The sequence below is a fragment of the Clytia hemisphaerica genome, unplaced genomic scaffold (genome assembly GCF_902728285.1).
Source record: "Clytia hemisphaerica strain Z4C2 unplaced genomic scaffold, Clytia hemisphaerica genome assembly, whole genome shotgun sequence".
Lineage (NCBI taxonomy): Eukaryota > Metazoa > Cnidaria > Hydrozoa > Leptothecata > Clytiidae > Clytia > Clytia hemisphaerica.
In genome coordinates, this window is record NW_027104407.1 from 41943 (window position 1) to 69258 (window position 27316).

The 27316-nt window shown below is 35.7% G+C and overlaps 3 protein-coding genes and 1 long non-coding RNA gene across 5 annotated transcripts; 2 read left to right on the top strand and 2 right to left on the bottom strand.

Annotated features, from left to right (window-relative positions):
* Window positions 1-228: 228 nt before the first annotated feature.
* LOC136820142 (uncharacterized) lies at window positions 229-4019 on the top strand. 2 transcript variants are annotated; one of them, XM_067076383.1, is made up of 3 exons: window positions 229-244; window positions 2668-2908; window positions 3398-4019. In XM_067076383.1, exons 1-3 carry the CDS (start codon window positions 231-233, stop codon window positions 3542-3544), a joined length of 402 nt encoding a protein of 133 aa, XP_066932484.1. In that variant the 5' UTR covers window positions 229-230; the 3' UTR covers window positions 3545-4019. The 2 variants fall into 2 exon arrangements, with proteins under 2 accessions (XP_066932484.1, XP_066932483.1); XM_067076382.1 differs by lacking the exon at window positions 229-244 and having other exon boundaries at window positions 1771-2908.
* A 1752-nt stretch (window positions 4020-5771) lies between these two features.
* On the top strand, window positions 5772-8516 carry LOC136820141 (uncharacterized). The gene has a single exon (XM_067076381.1). The coding sequence runs from the start codon at window positions 5897-5899 to the stop codon at window positions 8249-8251; it is 2355 nt and encodes a 784-aa protein (XP_066932482.1). The 5' UTR covers window positions 5772-5896; the 3' UTR covers window positions 8252-8516.
* Window positions 8517-8662: 146 nt separating this feature from the next.
* On the bottom strand, window positions 8663-26354 carry LOC136820143 (ganglioside GM2 activator-like). Its single transcript, XM_067076384.1, has 4 exons — window positions 26205-26354; window positions 10771-11014; window positions 9871-10006; window positions 8663-8996 (listed from the first exon to the last, which is right to left on the bottom strand). Exons 1-4 carry the CDS (start codon window positions 26299-26301, stop codon window positions 8865-8867), a joined length of 609 nt encoding a protein of 202 aa, XP_066932485.1. The 5' UTR covers window positions 26302-26354; the 3' UTR covers window positions 8663-8864.
* LOC136820137 (uncharacterized) lies at window positions 17378-18511 on the bottom strand. The gene is made up of 3 exons (XR_010848531.1): window positions 18449-18511; window positions 18106-18168; window positions 17378-17430 (listed from the first exon to the last, which is right to left on the bottom strand). It is a non-coding gene; the product is annotated as an uncharacterized lncRNA (long non-coding RNA).
* Window positions 26355-27316: the final 962 nt, after the last annotated feature.

Genomic DNA, 27316 nt, shown 5'->3' on the forward strand with positions numbered 1-27316 from the left:
GAGTTCCTTATAAACGTGTTCCTTATATAAAAAAAACGTGTATTCATTTCTCTCGTTCCATTTTAGCAGCAATATCCTGCATGGGCAAACATGTTAATCTGTGTGGATCAATCCTTGTTTGTGGCAGTTCGCATACAGAGTGGGACACACAAATCAAGAAGAAAAGAATAATCTGAAAGCTGATCCACTACAAACAAACACACACACAAAGCATAGAAGCTTACATACAGATGAACAATATTACGTAAGAAAAGGTCATTCAAATGTTTCTTTAATTTTTTGTTTTATGTCATGATGCTATAGATAGCTCCATTGCATGAATTACATATATGTATGATGTTAAAACACTTTTCTTATAAGCACTTTCTAATCAAAAAGGGTTGCAAAGTAATACAATGGAGTCTCCATAACTCGAACACACACGGAGAATGCAACTTTTTTCAGGTCAAGGAAATTTCGACTTATGGAGGTCTATGGAGTAAGGTTTATAAGGCATTGTTAACTGAAGGGACAAGAAAACCTGTTCAGAGTTAAGGAGACATTTGTGTAATAGAGCTTTGAATCAAAGAGACTCAACTGTGCCTAAATAACAGTTGTTTTCAATTATAACTAAACGGTAAACGGCCTTGCTTAGTTTAGTCTGTTTTGATGTAGATTGAAAAACATTCGTATATTCAGAAAAGCTGATATTTAAGTTTTGAGAGGGGATGATGCAAGTTGTCTGTAGTGTCGAAAATGAATCCGACCACATTGTGTGCGGTAATCAATCCCAGCTGACACAACGTTGTTTCAACGTTCACCTAACGTTTTATAGACGTTGTGAACATTAGATAAACATCGAAACAACGTTGTGTGCGGTAATCGATAGCTCGAGATGATTAGTTCATTAAAAGGTTTCGCTGATGGAAGCTAGAATATAGCTGTACACTCTTTCTCTTTTATAAAAACAATTTTTTAAGAACAGTAAGGCCTAAAAATACCAAAAATGAGAACACTCCTGAGCCTGGAATGATTAAATCTTGAGAAAAGCTAATGTATGAAATGTAGTGAAAATGGATTTAAAAGAATAACATACCTCGCTTTCACCCAAAGATAAGAACAAGATAAGAATAATTTGAGGCTCTAAGTGCTAAAAATAAGAACAGGTGAGCGCTCAGCCCTAACAAATGTTAAATGGTTCTCACAAAAAAGAGCATGCACGATCTTGTGGTTAATTGTCTGAGTATGCTATAAACTAGACTAGCCTCCAGTTTCAAAGTTTCTTATAAAAAGTCATTGTTAAATACCTCCCCTAAGCCTTTACTATTTTACATAATCAATCTATCATTATATGTGATTATTTTGGATAAATGTCACAATTGTCTTCGTGATAAAAATAGGATGAGATTTGAAATGTTCAGTGTGTTTCAAACAACATTGTTTAAAACTGAAACAAATGACAGAGATGGACTTAGAGGTATTCCCGAATTAACGGATTCAAAGGAAGGGGAGAGTAGATCTCTATTTTAGGAGATATGAATAAAACAACTCTGCGCTCTTCCAACCTTGGCATCCTATGTGACAATTGTTGAAAATTACTCTACCGAAAAAAGCTGACATTTACATATTACTGCAATCTCATATATGCTTTACTAGGTATAAAAGCGGAATCTAAAAAAATAATAATCAATAATGATAAAAAGATCGTGGAATGTGAATATACAAGTATGATTTTCAAAGAAACAAATAAACAAACAAAGAAGGAAATCTAAAAATTTTATCCATCGTCAGCATGAAGGATTTGAAATAAAAATCAGTGATACTTTATACGCGTTGGCTGACTGTTGTTGATGATGCACTATTGAAAGAATAATACATTCATTCATTCATTCATTCATTCGTTGGTAGGTTTAGATGTTTTGATATTTAATCTCGAGAAAGAGCAACAATCATTATTTACCGCATACGGAGCTGATTCATTGCGATTTGATTTTATTGACACTGTCAAATTGATAGGATCAAAAATCCAATAATTAACATTTAAAAGGAAATAGGAAAGAAGGAAGGAAAGAAAAAATTATATACACTTGTATCTTGTACATGCTGACTCTAAGGAAAGAGAGAAATTTGGATACCCGTCGCTGTATTCAACTTTGAAACGATTTAAGCTTAATCTACTTATTAAACATCCTTTTTATAAGTATCTTTTTAAATTGCTTTTTCCGTTAAATATCTACCGCGTACCGTTAACAGTCAAAGTAAACTAAAGATGGAGGGGCCAGCTCTGGGTACAGAAGATAACCAGGAATCAACAATGAATATCGAAGCTTTGAGAGGACACAGTGGTATTGATGTGATGCCAGAGGTCACTGAATTAACCAAGAGCTGCACATGCCCTACAGGAGACTGTGAAACCTCAGAAACTGCATATCGTCGATGTCTTACGGTAAAATGTAGAACAGACGATCAATCACCAACTTCAGATAATTCTCGTCGTAGTAGAAAAGTACAGGAAAGGATGTATGGTGATATGGCATCATCAAGTGCTTCAATAAATGCACATGAGATTTTTCAAAGTATAAGTTTAAATAATGACAATGAAATTCAATTGCATGAATGTTTATGCGAATCAATGCGTTTGCAAAACCCATCAGTAACTACAGATTCTATTAGGACTTTTAATTCCAGCGACACATCAATTGAGGATAACCAAGAACAACTGAGGACAAATTTGCCAGTACAGAATCTACCTTACGTTACTGTGAACCTAGGTTACGTGGAGAATGATGACGAGCTAGATACTGGCAATAAAGAACAAACGGCAACTCCTTCACCACCACCAGAATATAAGAGTCTGGTAAACTTGTTTCTGATTGATGCTCCACCGAAATATCAAGATGTAGTACCTGCCAAATCAAAAAGTGATGCTGTAAGTATTCTTCAAATTGTCTATTACTAGTCTTTGCAACGGTGTAATTTGCGAATAGCCTAAATAGCCCTGGAAATTTTAGCCCGAGAAAGCCCGGTGGAACAACCGTTTAAGTGGGGAGGCTGAAGTCTCCTTAGTCTCCCCGCTTCCGCCAGGCCTGGAAAGTGACATATTTTTGGATACAAATTATTTAAATCCCCTTTGAGGGTCTTGTACCAGCATTTTCTATAATGGCCTGAGACTGAAACCCTAAAAACAAAACTAAAAACAGCTGAGACTGAGCAAACATTATAAATTATAAAATTAGAGTAAAAGCTTGGGGACACGATAAGTTTTTTTCCGCGTTGGTGTGGAGTGGAGACACGATAAAGCGTTTCAGGTTGGTGGGATGGAGCATGTTGCATTGCACCAGCGCAAAAAAACCCAAGCCTTAAATCTGTGTTGCAATTTTACTCATTAAACTAAAATATTGTCTTTCGCCTTATTCAGGTTACGGTGAAGATCATTGGTAAAGCAAACGGCGAGACAGTAGAAGTGCGATGTGATCGTAAAGCATTAACCACATGGTGTTTCATACTATCTATTATTGCAGTGCTGGCAATTCTATCTATTCTGTTTGTTGTGTATAATATCTAGAGAGATATGAGATTCGATCTGGGGCTGATGAAAGTTACGGTAGATATGGATGATATATTTTACATGGATGGACCAGTAATGCGGTGCTTGCTTCCGATTGTTTCCATTGATTTAACGACAAGCAGGCTTGGCTATCTATGGGCTGAATAGATGATGAAATAGCTGTGGATTCGAATCTTGATGCTGAATCCTAAGACCACTTCGTAAAAAAACAGCACGCCATCTTGTTTCCAGAAATAGACTCTTGTGTGGAGCAAGCTATAATATTAGCTCTTAAATACTTGTATCCTATTGGTTCAGACTCTGAAACCAGTATGTTTAATGATCCTCACGGTACTTGGTTGGTTGGTGATATATCCCACATTTTGATTTATAAGTAAATCACATGAATGGAAGATTTCAAGATTTTCAGAATTGGACCTGGTTGATAAAATAAAATGCTCAACGTATATTGAACGTATGATTTGATGACAATTTTGAGGAAACCTTCACCATCCTGCAAGTTCACGTTATTTATTTATTTTTTACATAGTCTAGTACCTCTGGCGATATAACGTTAGTTCCTAGCGGGGGGAGGGACTATAGTTTATGTTTAAGTAATGTTTTGTAATATATGTTCGTAGTGTACACGTGTTTTTGTTTCAATAAAGAAAAAAAAAAAAAAAAAAAAAAAGTTCACGTTAACGAAGCTATCCATTTACAGGTAATTTCTATTCCGAGTTTTATCGGACCCGAGTAAATTCGATGTCATTTACTTTCAGTGAGGCAGTGATACAGACACAAAACCCAAAAGATGTTAAAAAAGTAAGAAAAGTATCTGTCTAACGTTCATAAGATCAATATTAAATAAATGTTGAAGAAACTTAATGGGCGAGCTAGGTCGATAGATCTTTTCATAAATTACGTTACGAACATGACCTGCCTCGTTTTGAAATTATTGCCATGGTGATTAATTCCGCCAGTGGATTTTATCAGAACTACTTTCTATTCATAAAAAAATCATTTAATGTCTCAAGGGACATAATCACCATGGTAATTGTTTGAATATGAGGCAAGTGATATTCGTGACGTAATTTATGAAAAGGTCTATTTGACAGTTGTTTATTCTAAAGCATGGGAATGAATGGATAACAACGGTTGGTTATTACTGTGTGTTCTTGGTTGCCTTAAAAATTTTCTTACGTAATGAGCCCTTTCTTGTGCATAGAAATAAAATTACAGTTACTGGGAGTAACTTTTCCCTTTTTTATAATTTCTCTATGTAGTTGTAGAAATGTGTCTGGAAGTAGAAAATTTATTTTCTTCCGCCCTGTTCATTTTGACTATAGTTTTCCTCAAACAGAGATGTGAATTTTTAATTTTTCGTTATATTAATTTATGCTGTAGATAGATTATTGAATTTCATAAAACAGAAAATTAAAAGTGTGAACAATTTTCGGAGAAATTGAGCAATCTCAACCTTCTAATTTATTAATCAGTCGTCTCGATTAGTTGGTTTTAATCTGGTTATAAGCCCGTTAAATTAATTTCTATTCCGAAAATTCTAGGAACAAAATTCGCTTAAACTAATTTTTAACTAAGCGATATTGATTGATGAGATTACACGCTTTTTTTTCTTATAAAGATATACTTTATAAGAACTGAATATTTATGATGAAATTGGCCAAAAAATTAAAATATTGTAAGAATACCACCATCATGGAATTCGGCAACTGAACCTAAGAATCCCACTTTTCAGAGTATTTTACATTTAAATTGCCAATAATTCCCCAGCAATAATGCTGTAAGAATATTTCAGGATGATTTTTTATAAAAAGTTAAGAATATTCATGATGAATTGGAAAAACACCCTTCTTATAAAAAAAGCTTGAATGAAATTTACTTTAGAATAAAAATATGCATTTGCAGTTTTTCTAAGAACCCTTAAAGCCACTAAATAAGCAGATTAAACAGCTTTTAGAATTTGCCCTGGCTTGGAATTATAGGATCAACCAGTAATGTTAAGATCGATAAATGAAAAAATTACAATGTATAATTATCTACATGCACCTGCCTTTTTATTTGATATGTTTCTGATACTGTCGTGATAGTGGGTAGGTGAAAAAGGGATTATTTTGGGTTCGGGAAGATTTTATCAATCAAAAAATTTATATATAAAGGGCAGGATACTAAATTTTTTAAATGTAATTTGAGACACAATATACGTTTACATAAAGGGCTCAATTTTATTTTAGTTTTTTTGGAAAATTAATATAATTTCCATCGGAATTTTTGAATTCGTTTTAATAACACATAAAAAACTTTTGTCACCTGGTTGAATTTCTATTAAAGAGTGAGCGACAATTTGTGGAAATGTTAGCGTATTGGTTACTAACCATTAGTCTCGTTTTGGTGGGCGTTCCGTCTTTTATGAGCCAGGAGCACAATGAGATTCAAATTATTGGTATCTTTTGGCATTGTCCACTCAATACGTCATCTGGGGACATCGCTGTTGAATCGAACAAAGAACAGATTTCACGAAACGTATCGCAATGGATTAACAAAACAATGACCGAATTGTTCCAAGAGGTTGCTAAATATCAAGTTCCAGTCAACTTTTATACAGAATTCACTATTTGTAAAAGTCGACAGAATTTACTTCATCTAATGACTGACTTGTTACTTGATAATAACACGAACTATTTCCCATGGAAATACGAAAAATGTGCAAATAGAGTCTATGATAAGACATACGTATGGCAGAATGGACGAAGTATCATTTTATCATATCTCCCCGATGAATTGACACAAATGTTGGTGACTATCACATCCTCCTTCAATATCAAAGTCCGCTCTTACTCAAACAAAAGTCAAATCAACTCGGTCAGTAATTTATACTTTTATCCTCAATCACCGGATTTCGGATTCTCCACAATCGCCACTTTCGTGGAAACATTAAAGGTTGCCAAATATGTAACCATCTTGAACGTGCACGAAAATATCAACGGAGAATCACAAGAATTACAAATCCTTTCTGAAAGACTCTTTGAATATCTTTCCAACTTGGATAATTTCTGTGTGAACTTAATAAACGATACTGGTATCCTACCACCGAAAGAGCTGGTGGATTCTTTCTTAGTCCAAGAATCCCTGGTTATCATACTCGGTTATAACCAGAGAGCTTACGACCTGTTAAAGGAAATCGAATACTCTGGAATAGTTGCACCAAAAAGCTTTAACCATCGCACCTGGATCAATTATCCAGGAGATCCTTTAAATAAGCTTGTACAACAAAGCTTCGGCAAATATCCACAATTACCTGGCCTATTTACTATCGATCATCATCGACTGTTGCTGACATCTTTAAATCCTGGCGTACCATATTCTGATGAATACGACATTAAGTTAGACATTATTGGTATACTGACAGAGTTTTATTATGCCATTCAGAAAAATAGGATAGGGATATCGCACGAATGTTACGTGCATTATTTGTGGCAAAATTTTCTCAATGCTAATCGTGGTCTCTTTGAAGGGTATACCAGTACAATGGTTACAATGAATCAAGTAAGAACACGCATGTATGAATGGCCCTTAGACAATACTTCATGGAAACAAACAGACTTGAAATGCCCTGGTAAAAAGAGCTGTGCTAAAGGATATGAGAATCGATTCGGAATCTACACAAATATGAACTTCAGTCAGTTTAAAGGTTGGTTTTGCTCTACCTGTCGAAAGGGTTATTATAAATATACCATAGGGAATTCGTCTTGTAGAAAATGTCCCTTACCAATGATATCCAACAATGACCGGATTTCTTGTCAAGATCCCTACCAAAACAAAGATTTATCCTTAGAAGAAAAACGGGTTGTCATCGTCTTATCGGGATGTTGTGCAGGTATATTTCTGTCTTCGATCGTGATCGTTGTCTTTATTACTCACTGGAAAACTCCTATCGTTAAGAGCTCAGATCCAACTTTATTTAGTTTAGAAATGTTCAAAATCGTTACTCTATTTGCACTGATACCTTCATTGTTTCTGAGTGAAGCATCATATTGGAAATGTGTTGTACGACCTATCGTTATTGGGCTTTTACAGAGTCTTCACCTTGGTCTTATGGTTACCAAGACTTACAAAGTTCACCAAATCTTCGCATCAAATTACCGTTTGAATCGAACCGATTTCGCCAAAGTCTCAGCATCTCAAGTTTTCGTCATTCTAATCTTTCTACTCATCAACTCTTTGCTTTTATTGACCCTGTTTAAAACACAGACCGTTACCGTAGAAACAATACTACACAAAGATTTACTCATCCGTAAGACATATTGTTCCTCAGATGCTTTCATAGTCCAGCAATTGCCATTCCATTTTCTCTTGCTTGTCCTATGTGGATATCAAGCATACAGGTGCCGTAACCTACCAAGCGTCTATAACGAGTCGGTTAAATTCCTATACAACGTTTTCATCACTTGCGTATTATTCAGCATGATGGTGATGTTGTATTATACACAAAAAGATCCTGTGGATCGCCAAGTAGCTCTAATGATGGTGCTGGGTATCATAAACAGTGTATCGCTAATGATTCATTTCTCCCCGAAATGTTTCATAATTCTCTTTAGATCACACACTAACACTAAACAAGCTTTTCGACAGAATTTGAGACACAGTTTTGAGAAATCAATGTGTATGGAGCCGATTCAGCACCGGTTTGGTCATCACACTAAATGATGAATCCTTATTAACACTAGTGTAACATATTTTATCTTAAAATGTTTGAGATTTATGGCTAACAGAAACCACGGGGGGTGTTGTACTTGGACAAAACAGATGGCCGGTAATGTGCAAGTCATAGGGGTATCCTTTTCCGTACCCAAAAGTCCCTCAAAGGGGTAGAAGTTCCTAGGTTAGTCTTTCAAAGGTTCCCAAAATCACTAAAATTGAAGGTCACGATTTTCGTAAATTTTGATCAAATTTTGAGGAAGATCGCTTAAAATTTTGAAAAAAACTCATATGATGAGAGTTTATCCTTACTTTGCCTTTGAATTAACTCTAAATCTTTTACACTTGTTTTTATCCACGTTTTTAGGCTACCTTAAACAACTATGATTCTGTCATTTATAAAAAAGATAACGGGACTCATTTAAAGTTCATCTCGACCATTATCAGGGACTCATATGTTTTAATGCTAAAATATTTATTTTAAAATAATATCACGATATGAATATATTTAAAAAAATGTAAATGTAAATGTAAATTTTGAACCTCTGTGTCTTTCTGGCACATGAAGCCATTTATTAGTCATTATGCTAAAATTTTAACGGTAATATATTTGCCATCCCTTCTACACGTCAATTTCGGATAAGATTTTCTTTTGATCGTCATGTGATTGTTCGAAGTATTGAGTGAGACTTCCACAGAACCACATTTTCTCTAAATTCATGTCGTATGCCTCGATATAAGCTCGGTACCATCCCTAAAAATTCGAACATAAAGAATTGTGATTAAAATCTACTCAGAAAGATTCTTTTCTATTAGATTATACTCTACCAAGTTTTGAATATTGAATCTAGCATTTAGTTATTGCTTTCGAAACGCACCGTCAAGAAACCTCTAACGATCTACGAAATTTGTCTGTACACAGACCCAGTATTTATAGCTAACTGCAAAATTCATTGCCGCAGAGGCTGTACTACGAGGCGATACACTCTGGTACAGAGTACGAAATCCTATGAAGTCATGTAAATTTCCTTTACTCTTTTACCAAAGCCAAAAACAGGCATTTCATAGCTAAAAGCTCAGTTAATTTCATCCTATGCTACTTAAGGAGGCCCCCTAGCGGACTGCGTGGCGCTGAGTCAGCAATTTCAATGCTACGTCCTAAAAACTTTGCAAGCTTGTTCTCCGGTTGGTAGAGATGATGGTTTGATTGTTTTTTGTTTTTTTTTGGTGGGGCGGCGTGATCTGATGTTTTCACGTGATGCGTGATTGATGGAAAAATTCTCTTTTGGTGTGGATAGCATGATAAGAGAATCTTTGCGTATCAGAGACTCTTCTAGGGGTATCTTTAAGACCTTACATAACGAATTACGAATCATACTTAAAGTTTCTACCAACAAAAGAAAAGAATATCACGACCCACGACCGTTTGTACGATGGCCCTTATTGGCGTTATTTTTTCGTTATAAGGATCGCCGTAATTGTTCTGACTTAAATTAGAGCCGGGATAAAAATAGGAAAAAATCAGCTTTGGCGTAATAAGGGCCAGCATAATAAAGGCTGATAAGGTTCAATTCAAAGGAGACTATGCTGGCTTTTACCGGTCATGTATGGAAAGATAGTCTACTCACACTGGTTAACCACCAGGGAACAGGGAAATATGGTACTGGGATGGTGAGATTGTAGTTTTGATAGTTGCCAGGCTGTATAGGACAAGTTCCATTGAATCCCATGTAAAGAAATTCCTCACACGGCATCTCGTGGTAACTGAAAAAAATATTGAAAATATATTCAAGAGTGTTTTGAAAATTGCGTGTAGGATTATTTGTCAGTCAAAGGAGAATGAAGAATGTTGTTATTCACTACAAAAATAAGTTTTTTTCAGAATTGTTATTCTTTGTTACTTTCTTTTGTTTTCAGTTAAAATTAGTCGATCGGCAAGTCAAGTTTAAAAAAATATAAGGTAGAGCATCCAGCTACGGTGCGCAAGGTTGTGGGTTCGATCCCCAGCTGGGTCATACCAAAGATTCCCAAAATGGTACTTGATGCCTCTCTGCTTGATGCTCAGTAACTAAAGAGACGGATCAAGGGTAAGTGGAGAAATCCAGGGAAAGGAGTGGCGCCCTCCCCTAACTTTGGGTAGACAGCTATACGAAAAGAGAGCCTTCGGGTCGCCCTCGACTGCGGTCGCAAACTTACTTACTTAAAAAGGTATTGGAGTTCGAATTACAGGGAGATTCGAATAAAAGAGGTTTGAATTAGAGAGAGTTGAAAGTAGCAGTAAGATGTTACTAAGACAAACAACGTCCTTGGATAATTTTCAATGTTACTAGCGAAACTACTAACCAACCAAACTAACCCTCGTTAACTTTTCTTTCATTCAGGTTTTATTCAAAGGAAGCAATAGAAGAACTTCACCCGTCCCAGGGTTACCAGAGTCACGCTAATGAGACAGGAGAAATCGAGAATTGAGACAGGGGTGTATACGAATGGGATAAACAACATAATCTTGAATAAATAATGCGAGTTACCATGGTTTTTCTTCAACATTATCCAAACTGTAGAACGGTTTTGATTGGTCGAAATCATGTTCACCAACACAAGGGATAGTCCACCAAATACCAAATAATTTTCTTTGCATTTTATGTTTGATCTTGAATCGTTCAGGAAAAGCTTCTTTAACAAGAGCACTACCAAGGACATGGAATGGTTTGCCAACTGTTATGACCATAGGGTCTGCGAAGGTGAAATCCATCTTCACCGGGACTGAAGCATCTGAATGTGAATAATATATATGAATGAGAAAATTTGACAGACTCATAGGCCCCAACCAACCAACTGAAATACTCTCGGGTGTACCTAATAAGCGTCCCTCCCGCTAATTAATTTTTCAAAAATTTTTCCTCCAGGACAATCATATCCCCCCGCTTATTATATTTTGGGATAATGTTCTGGTGTACCTTATTCGTATATATTTTCGCGTGTTACAAATTTTATCGCGAAATTTTTTCGAAAAAAAGTGTTTCGCGTGTATTAAATTTCGCGATTGCCGACTTCTGGAAAATTTTCGCGTGTATTAAATTTCGCGATTCACTAAATTAGGTATTTTCAGAAAGTGGGAATATAAAGAAAAAGATTGATTTTGCTTGAAACACAACGTTTTTGATGTAAAAATACTAACAAAATACTAACAAAAATTTTTTCGCGTGTATTTAATTTCTAACGACGCTAGAACCAATGACCTTTATATAACCCTGGACCAAGCAATATCTGCCATCTTTGATTGGAGTTTTTTTAGAATTGGTACCCAAGGAGAAGCCATTGCAATGCTAAAAATTAACGTCTAACGCCGCTACATCATCAAAAGAATTTGAGGAAAAGTAGACCTAGCGCTCTCGATGCATTTACACCGCTATCGAGTAGTGCCGACATTAGGGTACCAATTTTCAAAAAACTCCGATCAAAGATTTTGCTTGGCTGGGATTGAGAAGCTTTGTCCAGGGTATATAAAGGTCAGTGGCTAGAACGGCATTACAATGACTTCTTCAGTTTTTGACGTCACGGAACATCTGGTACACTTCTTTCGCGTATCCGTGGCAGTCTTTGTTGAGACCTGATGGAGCCAGAGTTTGGAGTCTGCACATCCATTTATCTTCGGCTCGTTCTCTTTCTGCGGAGGATGAAAAGTCACTTTCTAGGATCATCACCTCAAGGTCAGCAAAGGAGTGGTCGCGATGGAAATGTTCTGCCAACTCTGAATTTTTCGGTCTCTTTCCAATGTCGTAGCGGTGCTTTGAAAAACGCGTTGACAAGGCTTCTCCTGTGTGACCAACGTACAACTTGTCATGGATCTTGCATCTGGCTGCATACGAGTCTGCTAAATTACGTGGGTTACGTGCGTGTCGTGGGTTCGTGGGTTCGTGGGTCCGTGCCCTCGTGGGTGTTCGTGGGTTAAAATGCCTCGTGGGTTCGTGGGTTCGTGGGTCAAAATATCTCGTGGGTTCGTGGGTTCGTGGGTCCAAAAAAAAATCACGTGGGTTGAAATTGCTCGTGGGTTCGTGGGTTCGTGGGTCCAAAAACAAATCACGTGGTTTGAAATTGCTCGTGGGTTCGTGGGTTCGTGGGTCAAAATCGCTCGTGGGTCCAAATTTTCCCGTGGGTCCAAAATTTTCCGTTGGTCCGAAATGTTCCAAAAATCCCAATACTGTAAGATCGTGTAAGATATGATATTTTAAGCAGCGAGAGCTGTAAGCATTGTTTACATTTCGCTGTTTCTTATCTATTCTTAGAGAGGCCCGGAAAACCCGAGTTACAAAAACTCGAGTTACAAAAACCCGAGTTACGACGAATATGACGTCACAAGTCTCAAATTATGACGTCATAAGTGGGCTTTTTAACACGAAAAAGTTTTTTACTGTTGTTTTGTAACTCGAAATTTTTTTTTTTTTATTTGTTTTAGAGTTACGTAACTCGAAAATAAATTTTAAATTTCATTTTTCGAGTTACGTAACTTGAAATTGTAGTACATTATTTGAACTTTCGAGTTATCTTCAGGTGAAACCAAGTCGGCCAAAAATTCTAGAATTCATATTATTAATAAATATACATCATTTCTTTCGAGAGAAGAATCAATAGATCTGATTAGAATAGAAACTTGTTTTAAAGCGGAAATGATAGAACAGCGTCAAAAGATCTAATTTACAAAACAATAATTATAATAGAATAAAAGAGCAGGCGTCATAAACATGATTTTGAACAATCAGAAAATATTTCAAGCAACCTTCTAAACATTTATTTTAAAACGATTACAATTCATTATATTACTTTTGTACATTGCGCAATCGAGAATCTTTTCAACGAAATATGTGTTGTGTTTTTTATAAGAACATCTAAAAATTCAAATAAGCCTTCGGATCTTTAGCTTTTTTAGTTGAGCCTTAAAATTTTCTTAAAATGTTTCTATTTCACTAGGTGAGCATCAGGTGAGTATTTTCAGGTGTTTTTGAGTCCATAAGAGGAATGTTAAGAAATGATCTTAACTTATTGTTACTATTTTAGCCCTCAAAACCTTCTCTTCTCGTATGGTTTATTCTTAAAAAAATTGTGAAAAACCTAAAGAAACTACAAGTTCTACCGAAGTTTTTAGCTTTTAAGGGCCCCCCTTTTAACGAAAGGACAATGAATTTGAATTTAACAAATATAGATTGTGGAATACAAAATGTATTTCGAGTAATCGAATCTTTTAGATTTTAGTCTACTTCACCCAACAAAACCTTCAGAAATTCCCATCAAAAGAGAGGTATATAAGTTTCAAGAAAATTACAGAAAATTAAATTGTTTACTGTCCCCTTTCAATTTTATTCCCTTCCTCTCTACTTTTAGTTTTATAGATCAAAAACCCCATTCGTAAACAAAAAGAAAAAAAGCGCTTTTTAGAATTTTTGGCCAACTTGGTTGCGCTTTAACATAACTCGAAATATTTTTTTTAAATTTCGTTTTAGAGTTACGTAACTCGAAAAATAAAATTTAAAAGTTATTTTCGAGTTACGTAACTCTAAAACAAAATTTAAAAAAAATATTTCGAGTTACAAAACAACAGTAAATAACTTTTTCGAGTTAAGAAGTCCACTTATGACGTCATAATTTGAGACTTATGACGTCACATTCGTTGTAACTCGGGTTTTTGTAACTCGGGTTTTTGTAACTCGAGTTTTTGTAACTCGGGTTTTCCGGGCCTCATTCTTAGATCCATCATCTTCTCATTCAGAGAAATATCAAATCAATTCATTTACACTTCCCCTCCCTTATACGAGTTATGAGTATTCACGAGTTATGGAGCGTGTATAATTTAATTATGGCTCTCTGTAAAATATGTTGTGTTAATCTAATTGTTTGTGAATTGATAAGCTGGCCAGCTGACTCTATATACAATTTCTAAAGGAATTCTTTTATATAAGAATAACAAATTTCCATCCCTTTCTTTTATAAAATTCGGATGAATACATAATTTCTTGGTGATTTATCGAATTTGGAAATTTTAGTAATTTAACGAAAGTTTCCAAAACATTAGTCTACTTAAGGCAGGTTAAAGGCTCATTTTAAAACCTGGGAAATCTGAAGAGCATTGGAAATAACGAAAGATATGTCGGGGTCGTGGATTCAGAATTAAATAGAATTCTTTGTTTTCTTCAAGCAGTTTCAAAGATAAAAATATCCCTTTAAAATATATTATAAAGATATAAATGTATTATAAAGATATAAAAAAGTTTGTGTCAAAAAAAATTATAAAGTTATCTGAAGTATATAAATACTATCCTCAAATTCACAAGCACTGGCGTTTTTTAAGGTTAAGGTCGAAATAAACCTTTTCACTTTCGAAAATTATAACAGAATTGAAAAATTTTTAATCAGGAGTTATTGCGATTTTAGTAAAGAGATGACGTAAAGAAAATAGAAAATTATCTTTAATAGGGTTAATCCTGTAAAAAGGAATTTCACAAAAAGACAAAAATGACAAGAATACGAAGACAATAATCAGGCCACCGTTTGAAGCAAATGGCCTTGAAGTTTTGTACGATAACTCTCTTTTTTTAATTTATTAAGCTCCCGTTTACCATAACTTGAAACGCACCTTCCTGTAAATTTCATGATGTTTTAACCTTAGAAATTATTTTATTCAATGCTTGAATTTAGCCTACTACTAAACATCAGCATAGAATTGAATATTTTCTAAAGTTAAACCATCTTCAAACACAAGACCATTTGTATCAGCAGGTGGCCTGATGTTAGACCACTTAGGACATTGCAGCAGACATGAATGTGCCGCGCAGAAATAGAATGTCCTCTCCACAACTTGCAGTTTCTCAAACAAGACCGATAGTGCCCCGTCAACTCTGATGCAAATCTTTCCAATCTGAAGAATTTTATTACATCTATGGCCAGAACATTTTGCGGTTCGTTTGCTTTTTTTGTGTACGGTAAATACTTGAGCTTGATTGTACAGATGGTGACTTTCCAAATTTTCTTTCCGGCTTTTATTTGATGTTGAGGCAGATTGTTTGGGTGTATCTCGGTATTTATCATCAAGAGTAAATTTCGCATTGATGTTTTTCAGATCCTCGTCACCGATGTGACGAACATTGGAAAATTCTTCTGAGTCAAGCATAAAAATAAACACAAATATAATGTGCTTACATGATACGGCTGACCCATGTTTTTTAAAGTCTGGGCAGGTGCATGTAGGTACATTACACACTGTAACGTTGTAATGTACCCTGCCGGACGAAGTTCCAACGATATGTACTTCCGTTTTTAGTACTGAATGTTTCACAACTTTTCTAACCTTCATAACATTTTCAAGTTTTTTAGCACTCTCAAGTCTGCCCTGGAACATCTTGTCTTTCCCTTTTTGTTTTTTGGGTGGTGGCTCGCATCCACTATTCGGTTCTAATGGTTTCCGTTTTTCACCATTTAGAGAATCAACCATAAAGTCAGTAATATCCTTTCCAAATCGTTCAGCGTGAGCGATATCTTTATATGCTTGTTGCCTGTCCCTCGAACATTTTGATGGACCACACCCACTTTCATGTACGCCTTTTTCGAGGTCCTCTAGATCTATAATTAACAGAATACTATCTCTAATGTCAAAAAAGGTGCACTCGAGTAAACTTACACCCATGCGGTCACGATTTTTGTATCCCGCATGGACAACCTCGGCAAGATTGCTTTGAGGTGCGTCAATGGGGGTAAATGCTTTAAAAATATACTCCTTGCGAAAATCCCACCACGAAATCCAGTCGTTTAAATCGTTGTGTTTTTTTGCGAATGCCTTGATTTCTTTCAAAGCGTTTTCGTACGCCTCTGGTATACTTGATAAAAGAAGTCCGTAGGCTAGCTTTTTGAATTCCTCGCCATGTTCCCCTAACTTTTTAACTTTTCTCTCGACGGACTGCTTAAAGTGGAATTCACATGTTTTAATCTTTTGCTTAACATCTTCACCGTAAATCTGACATAGTCCAATGACATTCGCTCCGGCCATATCAGTTACCCATCCTTTAGGATCGAATTTCTCTGTCAAATTGTTAACTTCTTTAAACGCCTCATTAAAGTGCCTCCAAAATAAAGCAACATAAATATGGTCTTCATGTTTACAATTCATATTTGCTAAAACTACCTGTTTGCGAAGCATTGGATGATAAACACTGGCAGTAAGGGTGACGTAACCTTTCACGCGCTTGTGATTGCCGTCGAAGTGACAATATTCCTTTGACAGGAAGTGGTCACCGGAAGCCTGCATATTCCTTGCAATTTTCATTCTCAAGGTTGATGTTTTGAAAACGAGTTCATTATTCATGTCGATGGTTTTGATTAGCCAAGGGTCACGAGTGTCTGTATAAGTTTTGAGATTTTCTAATCCGGCAAATCCATCTCCGTGCGGCTCGAGAACTTTTCTTTGTTTAATCTTTTCGTTGGAAAGATTCCTTACGTTCGAAACCCGCCGTGCATTTTTTGTAACCTCGCTCCAATCTTTGTGGGCTCGCAAGTCAGAGACAATGCTCATTGTTTGGATTTCCCGTGGCCTGACGTTGGCATTTCTTTTTACAGCATCTCGGACAATAGATACAGGTCGATGATCTTTCTTTTTGGCTTCACATGTATGGAGTCCAACATGGTAAACAGCACCACCTCGGTGTCAGAACGGAAGCAAGTGTACTTTCTCGCATTACATGATGTGTGGAATCCTGAAACTTCACAGTATTCACAAAGAGATTTCTTTTTAAAAAAAAACCGATTTTTGTTTGGGTGTTTGAACTCGATGAAAAATGGACAGTCAATGTTTGGACAAGTATATCCTCCGGAACAATCTCTATACCTAACACTTTCAAAGCCTGCCCATGTAGTTCTTGAGTCTCGTTTCCATCTTCTCCCATCCTGCAGCTTCTCGTGAATCTCGCTACGCTTATCTGCTTTGACTTTGTAAATACACAAGCCATCGATGTTATACGGTATATTATCAACTTCCTGCTCCTCCTGATCTTCCCATACGACTCTTGGGATTTTGACCTGCCCACGACCATCTTCTTCTAAGATTATATCGTTATCTAATATGTCGTTACAAACAGCAGGGGAGTGTAAGTTGTCAGTAAACTCCTCGTCGCTGGAATCGTGGATCACAATCGGAGCTTGATTATCTGAAACATTAGAAAAAAATGCGAATTGAGCGAGTGGCTTTCCAAAAAGACAAAAAAAACAACCGCGCTATCAATTTCGTGGCCACGCGGACCCGATTAAAACAAATTTCACCATGAAACTACAGTATATTTGAAATTTTCTACCATAGACACGTCCATTTTTTTTAAGTGACGTACTGAGCTGAACATTTTTAACCTAAAAGACTCTTCAGTGGTGAATTTTTTTTCATTTTTCATCTTCATTTTCTAATTCTTTTCATTTCTTTGTACCTTGGGAAGAAATTTTCGCGGGAACAAAATTTCAAGGTTTTCGCGGATTTTGCCTAATTTTGCCGGATTTTGGCTTATTTAATAACGCTTTTGGCCATAAATATCCTGCAACCGCGAAATTAAATTCCCGCGAATTTTTCGAAAATCGATGAACCGCAAAATTAAATTCCCGCGAAAAAAAATAATTTGACCAACCGCGAAATTAAATTCCCGCGAAAATTTCTTCCCTTAAGGCATGACAATATTAATATCACGAATATCTTTTCAACGAGCACAAAATCGCAATCTAATTCAAACTCGATTAAAAGTTATTTGCGTTTGTAATTTTACTGACAGCTAATTTGAAAAGAACTTTAGCTTTAGCTGGTAGTACGTTAGATCGGGTTTAGCTTTCCCAAAACTTACCCATTGGTTTAGAAGCGAAGGGTTTCATATTGAAGCTTTCATCTGTCGAATAACCATCTAGGACTAAAATGGTTAGAGAAGTATTTTTACTATAATTACATAACTTCGGAGAAATATTACACTTACACTTACAAAAGTTCTCAAAATATACAGAAAGGAAGATCTAACCCAGACTTTTGTGGTGATTTTTTACTCCAAGTAAGAAACATGACTTTATCGGTGATTTGAAGTTAAAGTACGTTAGGTAACAATTTGGTGCAGAATTATTTTATTGACATGGCCTCGACGCAACTGCTAATCACAAAGTTTTAAATTTTTTTTTTTAAGTAAAACACCGTCTTACCATCTTCATTTGATAGTGCAAAGAAACGATTTTTCTTTAAAATCTCAGTTTCTCCTTCGTCTTCCGAATCTGTTGAAATAAAGGTAGATATTGAGTAAGGCTGTGAAGCCTAATCGAAATTTAATTCGACCTATGTCGACGAATAGTGATTCTATTCACGCATTCACTATGTCGACAGATCTTAGATCATATCAAAGTTTATATGTTAATTCGCGTAGTTGAAAATACAAGTCAAAAATGCTTTTCCAAACGAGTCAGTGATAGCTTGTGATGTCAAAGTACCACAGAAAGATCCGTCTATTATTTCGATGCATTTACTGTTATACTTGGAATCGTGTACAAAATTTCTAGCAGACAAAGACAAAAAAGACAATTAGAGTCAGCAAAAAAAGTTAAATAACTTCAGCATTGATATCAGCGAAGTAGAATTCCGACGCGAATTGAGTATAGCATAATTATGTTTCGTCCTTAAAAAAAAGTTGATTATTATACCTGAAATGACCAGAACTTCTATTGGCTTTTTTTGGTTTGATTCTTTGTTTTGCTCTGGAAAAGAGAAAAATAAATCAGACTAGTGTCAGATTGAAATCAATTTAAGGATAAATTATACCAAAATAATTAAATGAATCCCTCCCTGTACAGTCTAAAAAGTTAGATAATTACCACCCAAAAAAGGGTGCTTTAAGAAAAATTTCTCTGGAAACGAGAAGTTTTTTAAAAAGTTTTAAAATATGCCTTACAAAACTTGTTTTAAATATTATCTCACCTCGTTTGCAATATCCTGACTTTTTTATACAAGACACTCTGTGCCAAATGTTCTTCTCGTCTTCTAAAAAGTATGAATTACTTAGAATAGAAATATTTTCATTTTAGCCCGGGGGCTCGGTTATAGCGAGGTGACGGGTCCAAAATAAAGTTAGAAAACTGATCTTGGACTGATTTTGGAACCCCTCTCAATGACTTTTTATGGTTTTTTTTTTGTACCCTTTAAGAACTTTTCGAGTTTCGAGGGTTTGAAAAGGATACCATAAGTATCCCGGGTTGTATGATCAGCACTGGGTTCTGATAGTTATTTAAGTGGGGGCCTAAATAAAAGGACCTGGAAGCTTATGGCAATATTTTTATTTTTGTCTAGGCGGTCTGTAAAACGGTAAGCCGGATTTCAGTTGTTTAGGAACGAACTTGTATTTTTTTTAATAAGTAGTAATTTCCATTCACTATTTCGAGAACTTTTCAAAATGGCGGACCTGTCAAGAGCACCTGGTCTTTCTCTCAGTGTCATCAAAAATCAACAAGGCAAAATTCAATCAGAAGTAGTCTAACCTCTTGCAAGAAATTCTTCGTTTGGCACGACTGGTTTCACATCAACATCACCGATTTCTAGAACCAAAATAGATATATCAATAATGCGGAGCTCTAGCGCAAACTTTATTACCCAAAGGCGAAACACCATCTATTACTAATAAGAGCATAAATTAAAAGGATTTTTTACATACTCGAAAATTCCATAAGTATCCCGGGTTGTATGATCAGCACTGGGTTCTGATAGTTATTTAAGTGGGGGCCTAAATAAAAGGACCTGGAAGCTTATGGCAATATTTTTTTTTGTCTAGGCGGTCTGTAAAACGGTAAGCCGGATTTCAGTTGTTTAGGAACGAACTTGTATTTTTTTTAATAAGTAGTAATTTCCATTCACTATTTCGAGAACTTTTCAAAATGGCGGACCTGTCAAGAGCACCTGGTCTTTCTCTCAGTGTCATCAAAAATCAACAAGGCAAAATTCAATCAGAAGTAGTCTAACCTCTTGCAAGAAATTCTTCGTTTGGCACGACTGGTTTCACATCAACATCACCGATTTCTAGAACCAAAATAGATATATCAATAATGCGGAGCTCTAGCGCAAACTTTATTACCCAAAGGCGAAAACACCATCTATTACTAATAAGAGCATAAATTAAAAGGATTTTTTACATACTCGAAAATTGACCACTTTTTATTTTCGGACATGAAATAACGAACAACGTTATTTTTGTTTACTCAGCATAAAAGGAGAAGAAGCCAGAAAGAATAACAATAGTGACGTGCCTTCTTGATAAGGATGCCGGGTACATGTGGCCTAATTGTTAAAATGCAAACTCTCTAGAAGTAATTCGCAAAAGCAAGATCTTCAAAAGATCGGCTGGGTCGTTCAATGTATACCTTTCTTCATGTATCTTTCTCTAGCCCCGTTGCTTCTTGCAGAATCTCTCCGGTCTCGCAGTACAGCTTCATCTAAGCAATAAATAGAAAATGTACAATGGAAACCTCGGGAAAACGTAACTGCGGTATCAGGGTGGTGGAATGTCCAAAACTTTATCAACTTATAGTGCAACTATTTCATTGGATGAAGACTGCTAAGAGAAAGCTTTTGCCTGGAAGTAAAGTTCAACTGATCTAGCCTATGATATAGATTGGCTAAATTATTGTGGTAGGCTAGTATAGGCGAAGCAAGTACTTACTTCGAAAAGAAAGCGAATTAAAATGATCAACACGTCGAACGACATTGATAGTTGAAATCGTATTTCTTGGGTAGATGGTCTTCAAGTTGAACAACTTATATCTATCACCGTGACGTTCGTAGATGTTTATCACTAATCCTAGTGTATTGCTGATGCTGTAAAGAACCAAGTCAATGATATTTGTTCCGTAACTTCGTTTTTGAATATAGTTTTCCAACTCTTGTACAAAATCACTATCCTCTTCAATAAAAGCTGCATAGGAATCGAGGTTCTTCAGTATTTCGTATTTCATCATCTGGAGTAACCCATCACACGATGGTATGATCTTCATTTCATTTTGTCTCATGCATTGGATGACTGAATTGATAATGCAGTAGCCATCTCCCGGGATGATGATCTCTTCAACGCCATCTGTTGAATATTCTTTGACAATGAAACCCCTAAAACAAAACATTTCATACTTATAAACGTGCAGTTGCCATGGAGAACAATTCAATAGAAAGACTCGTTCTTTTTTAATACTGTGACATAAAGAATTTACAAAACTAAAAGTCGCAGACCCGGTGGACCCCCCCCCCTCCCCCACCTTCCCCTTTTCCCAGTGCGAAGGAAACTCCCTCGTCATAGCGAAAGGTAATAGAAGTAATCGAACGATGATCGAACATCCAAACATCAAGCGAATTACTCAGAGATGGGTAAATTCGATAAATTCGATCAGATTTCGATGAGTTCGACTAATCGAAAACAATTCTAATGGATATTATTTTCGATTACATTCGATTAATTTTATGCAAATTATGAAAATTAAAAATCGAATTTTAGTTACGCCTAGTTCAACCTGAAGTTGGATTTTTTCTTATTCATTTTCATTTTTATTTTCAAAACATTTTACATGTTACAGCTCACTTTGTAATAACTCCACACTTTGTAATACCTGACGCACTTTGTAATACCTTGACGCACTTTGTAATGCACCTTGACGCACTTTGTAATACCTGACGCACTTTGTAATAATTAACGCACCTTGTAATAAAAATTAACGTACTTTGTAATACACAAAGCTGACGCACTTTGTAATACACAGTTGACACACTTTGTTACAGAGAAAGCTGATGCCCTTTGTAATAAAAATCAACGCACTTTGTAATAAGTTATAAGTTTAAAGGACAGATTTATTGCCATGAGGGCGCCAATTTCGGTCAATCAAAGAAACCGTCTTCTCGAAAATCAAAAATCAGGATTCTCTTTTCCCAAATTCAAAAATAAGCATCTTATTACCCCAAGAGCGTTTTGCACGGTGCAATTTTTATATCACACATTATTGCGAGCATATGGTCAAGATTGAGCTTGAAAGCTGAGTTTAGTTTAGTGGACTGTGGCAGGCTCTTGGTGTGCTGAGACTAAACCCCTAAACAGCTCGGCTAGGAACAAGTCCTCGCTCACTTTAGATCAACTCCAATTTAATCAAATATTTAGATTAATCAACTTGAAATAACTCAAAAATCGTTCTTTTAAACTCGGATTAGGTTTAACTTGTTTTAAATTTCTGCTAGCTCTAGATCTAAGATTTTTCGCTTTTCTCTTTATTACAAAGTGCGTCAGCTTTCTCTGTATTACAAAGTGCGTCAACTGTGTATTACAAAGTGCGTTAGGTCAATTATTCCAAAGTGTGTCAATTTTTATTACAAAGTGCGTCAGGTATTACAAAGTGTGTCAAGGTGTATTACAAAGTGCGTTATATATTACAAAGTGTGGAGTTATTACAAAGTGAGTTGTAACAATGTTCCCCACCTGGAGGGTACGCGCAGACCGGAACCCAGAAAATTGACCCTTAGAAAAAATAAATTTAGGCGAAAACTGGATTTTTATGCTGTAAAAGTAGAGTTCAAAATCCCACTACAATCAATACATTGTCTATTTTTCCCGCTGACTAAAAAAAGTTCCACTGAGACAGAGTTGTATTAAACAGTTTATTTTTTATATAAGAATTAAAAAAATTGAGATAAGCCTCGCGATTTTTAATTTTTTTTCTGATTTGAGCCGAGCCTAAGAATATTCTTACGCAATTTTTAAATTTTCAAGATCGATTTTTGAATTCTTTTCAAGATCTACATCGGTTTTACTCATACAAGGACGATGTAAAAATTGGGAAATATATTTAAGTGGATTGAAACTCAGAGGTACCTTTGAAAAAGATCATCGCTGATTATAAAACTAATAGAGGCTAAGAGTGATTCTTAACTAATTCTTAAAATTCTTAAGATTTTGAGCCTCGTGATTTTTATGAAAAATAAACTGTGTATAAGTTGGAATTTACAGTAGAGTCTCCATAACTCGAACAGACGCGGGGAATTGAAATTATTTATTTGAGTTATGGAAAACTCGAGTAATAAAGAGTTATTTATAAGGGGTTTGTTACCTGAAGGGACTAGGAAGACATTCAAGTTATAGAGGTTCGAGTTATGGAGACTCTACAGTATTAGCAACAAAAATAATGCAATAGCAACAACAAAAAAAATGAATAGATAAAAAATATTTACCTGCTTTCTGGTGCTGACATGTTTCCTCAAAAAGTGAGCTGGAAGAGCCACGAAAATTGAAAAATATCGCAAAAATGCAAAACGTTACAAAAACCTTCTTCACTCAAAAGAAAAAGACACTCTTTTGGTCTGCTGTGATAAAAATCACTTCTCCTCAAAAAAAATGAAGAGTAAAACAAAAAAGAACAATACTCTCAATTTTCTTACCTTGTGACGCCACCCTAAAACCCTAAAACACTTAATAATGATTCAATTATTTCTTTTGTAAATTTCTTTGCGATTCGCGTGTTTCGATATTTGAAACCCTTGCGCAATTTTACCGTCCGTACACGTTTTTTTTAATAAGAACGTCAAAAATTTTCGAAGCCTTCGGATGTTCTTAGTTTTTTGGATTTGAAGCGTAAAATGTTCTTAAAATGTTCTTATTTTCAGCATTTTTTGAGCATTTTGATGTAATTTCTTAAGAAAATGCATGTTTTTAAGTCTCCAAAGCCTTAGAATGTTCTTAGAATGTTCTTAAATTTTTGGGCCTCGAAGCCTTATGTTCTTATATAGTTTGTTCTTATAAAAAAAAAACATGTATTTCAGCTAAGTTGATAAAGAAGAATTGTTAATGTTATAACCAATAGACATGACTTTTTATAAATACCCAGGAAATGTTTTTATTTTAATAATTATAATATGAAACGATTCTTTTAAAAGACTGTGACCTCTTGTATTAATTGTAATTGTGTGGTAGGAGGAGCACGGTAAACCGTATAGGGAGATAAAAATAAGATTCCTCATAGTGACGTTAATTGGGCTATATATATTATAAAGCTTTCGATGGAAGTACTCGTTTTTTTAAGGTCAGCGGTAGAAATATTAATATTAAAATCAGATCAGCTGGAAATGTTTTTTTGACATTTTCCATTTCGCTCTTTCTTCTCATAAAAACTATTGACTTAATTATAGGGTGAGAAGAACGAAGAACAATGAGGAAGTTTTTCAATTTTAAACTTTTACAATTTTTGCTTTACTATAGGTCGTAGATAGCGTTTTCGACTACTCTAAAAAATACCCAATGACCCATATGAATTTTTTTTTTTTATTTTTGGAAAATTATTGGAATTTTTGAACCCACGTGATTTTTTTTGGACCCACGAACCCACGAACCCACGAGCAATTTCAAGCCACGTGATTTTTTTTTTGACCCACGAACCCACGGACCCACGAGATATTTTGACCCACGAACCCACGAACCCACGAGCAATTTTAACCCACGTGATTTTTTTTTGGACCCACGAACCCACGGACCCACGAGATATTTTGTCCCACGAACCCACGAACCCACGAGACATTTTAACCCACGAACACCCACGAGGGCACGAACCCACGAACCCACGAACCCACGACACGCACGTAACCCACGTAATTTAGCAGACTCCTGCATACACAACGTTCTTCGTTTTGCAGCTACCACGGATACGCGAAAGAAGTGTACCAGATGTTCCGTGACGTCAAAAACTGAAGAAGTCATTGTAATGCCGTTCTAGCGTCGTTAAATATAAGTGTATTTAATTTCGCGATTTTGTAATTTTGAAAAATTTAAACAGTATTAAATTTCGCGAAAATTCACCAAAAACCCGCGAAAATTTGTAACACGCGAAAATATATACCAATATGGTATTCAGCCCCCCCCCGCTTATTAAGTTTTGAGTATTTTTACACCCCCCCCCCCCCATTTATTAGGTACCCCAGAGTAAAGAAGTTACGTAGAGTTACGTAGTTTCACGTCCTGGCAAACAAACTCCTTAATCAGAGATTTTATGATCGGTTTAGCGGAATGGTCAGACTCTACTTTAATCGAATAAATTTTTGCGAGATTTTCACGTTTTCCCGAATTTTTGCCCTTTTCGCCTGAATAAAACTCGCGAAATCGCATGAGAGGTCGAAAAATGCTCATTTGTGAAAATAAATCTAGAAAATTTTGGGGAAATTAATTCGATTAAAGTATTCTTTAATATCTTCAGGCTAACCGGGCTAACTAGACAGGGCCTTATTTAGAGAGTTTCATCCTATCAATATTTTGCCAACTCGAATATTTAATAGTTATCGCACCCAGTACCGAGTACAATATGGGATTTATTTTTCGAGTTCAGATTTTTCGTAATATAGAAAAAGATGTAAAAAATTATACATAATATAGAAAACTCTGAACGAGAAAAATATATCCAATATATAATACTAGTAAAAGTGTGATAACTGGTTTATCGCCAACTTGAAAAATAGCGACCCCCTGATTACCCAAAAATCTTTTTCTTTCCAAGACAAGATTAATTCTTCATCTGGTTTAAAAATATTTTTGATTCGCCACTAATTAGTTTCTAAATTTCCTAGAAAATCGGATCTGTTTCCCCATTTTTCAAAAAACGCTCTCTCCTGGAAAAGGGAAACAGATATTTCGGGGAAATGGGCTCGTTGGCTGCTTCTGGAATATACTCAAATATCTTAGAAGAGGAAAATTTGGGCGAGTTTGGTGAATACTAATACCCCCTTTTTTCTTTTAATATCCACTGATTACCCGGAAATCTTTTTCATCAGCATTCATTTTTCATCTGATTTAGAAATATTTTTGAATCACCAAAATTAGTTTCTATATTGCCTGATATTCGCATCATGTTCATGACATATACTGAACCGCCTCAAAAAGAAATTTTCAAGGTTTGTCATACTTACTACAATTGATAAAGGGTGCTGCTTCCAGGGATGAAAGAAAAAATGAGAACAGAAATATCCAGGAAGCCAATCGGTTTGCAAGGTTCATCAGCTCCATATCTCACAAGAAATTCTTCTGGCTGCTGCAGGTTTATTCTCGTATAACAATTTTTCCAAGCTAGGACCGCATTAAAGCTAGCCGATCTCCTTTTTGACCTGTCTTGAATTTTTTTTGCTAGATTTTCTTTATTTATACTAAACCCTTGTAAGTAATGATAATGCCTGTCTAAACAAACATTAAACACTGGAAATAAAATATGACACTTTAGTTACTTTAGTATGACAATGTGGATAAAAAGTAGAGTGTCACTTTTTGCTTCTCGCCGCCACTCAGCATAACTGAGCTAATGTGCTAATGTTGCAAAACTTAACAAAATCCGCAACTGATTATAAACAGGTATGAAGGATATACAGTCAGTCGGAACCACTACATAGAAATGGCAACTATTGCATTAACGGGAAATATTTCCCGAACGGGAAGGTGAAAAACTTCCCGGGATGGATAGAGTTTCCGAATCAGGAAGTTAACCAGTTTCCCGATCGGGAATGTGACCTCTGCGCACTCCGGAAATGGTCGTGGAAGGTAAATAACTGATGCCTATTGTAAAAGAGGGTAAATAAATACCTTTCACTGGGTAGTTAAGAAATCCACCGGGTAATCGCTTCTTAATTCTACTTTCCCCATTCTCAATTAAAAACTTCCCTATTTGAAAACTTCTTCTCGATCGGGAAACAAAAATCTGCTTTGTTTACAAAATTCAACTTCCCGTTCGGGAACAATGAAAAGTTCTTGACCAAAACGGGAAACAGAAAAGTGATGAAATTTTCAATCTGGAAACAGTTTCCTTTTTGGGTTATTTTCACCTTCCCGTTCGGGAAATATTTCCCGTTAAGGCAATAGTTGCCATTTCTATGTAGTGGTTCCGACTGACAGTAGGCTTCTGCTCATCCTCTAGCGAAAAAGTTTCTTTCTAATACACGGGTTTCGAATTAAATCTGGCGCGAGAGAAAAAATCAAGTAAATAAAAGGAGCGATAAGGGGAAATGCTTTATAAAAGGTTGATAGATTTCCT

Excerpts from the sequence above, each read along its gene's own strand:
- LOC136820142 (XM_067076382.1), top strand. The coding sequence starts at position 2,249 with ATGGAGGGGCCAGCTCTGGGTACAGAAGATAACCAGGAATCAACAATG. Across the intron at positions 2,909-3,397 it reads CCAAATCAAAAAGTGATGCT|GTTACGGTGAAGATCATTGG; the intron begins GTAAGTATTCTT and ends CGCCTTATTCAG.
- LOC136820143 (XM_067076384.1), bottom strand. The coding sequence starts at position 26,301 with ATGGAGCTGATGAACCTTGCAAACCGATTGGCTTCCTGGATATTTCTG. Across the intron at positions 10,007-10,770 it reads AATGTTGAAGAAAAACCATG|TTACCACGAGATGCCGTGTG; the intron begins GTAACTCGCATT and ends TATTTTTTTCAG. Across the intron at positions 8,997-9,870 it reads TTCCCTGGTGGTTAACCAGT|GGATGGTACCGAGCTTATAT; the intron begins GTGAGTAGACTA and ends TCGAATTTTTAG.
- LOC136820141 (XM_067076381.1), top strand. The coding sequence starts at position 5,897 with ATGTTAGCGTATTGGTTACTAACCATTAGTCTCGTTTTGGTGGGCGTT.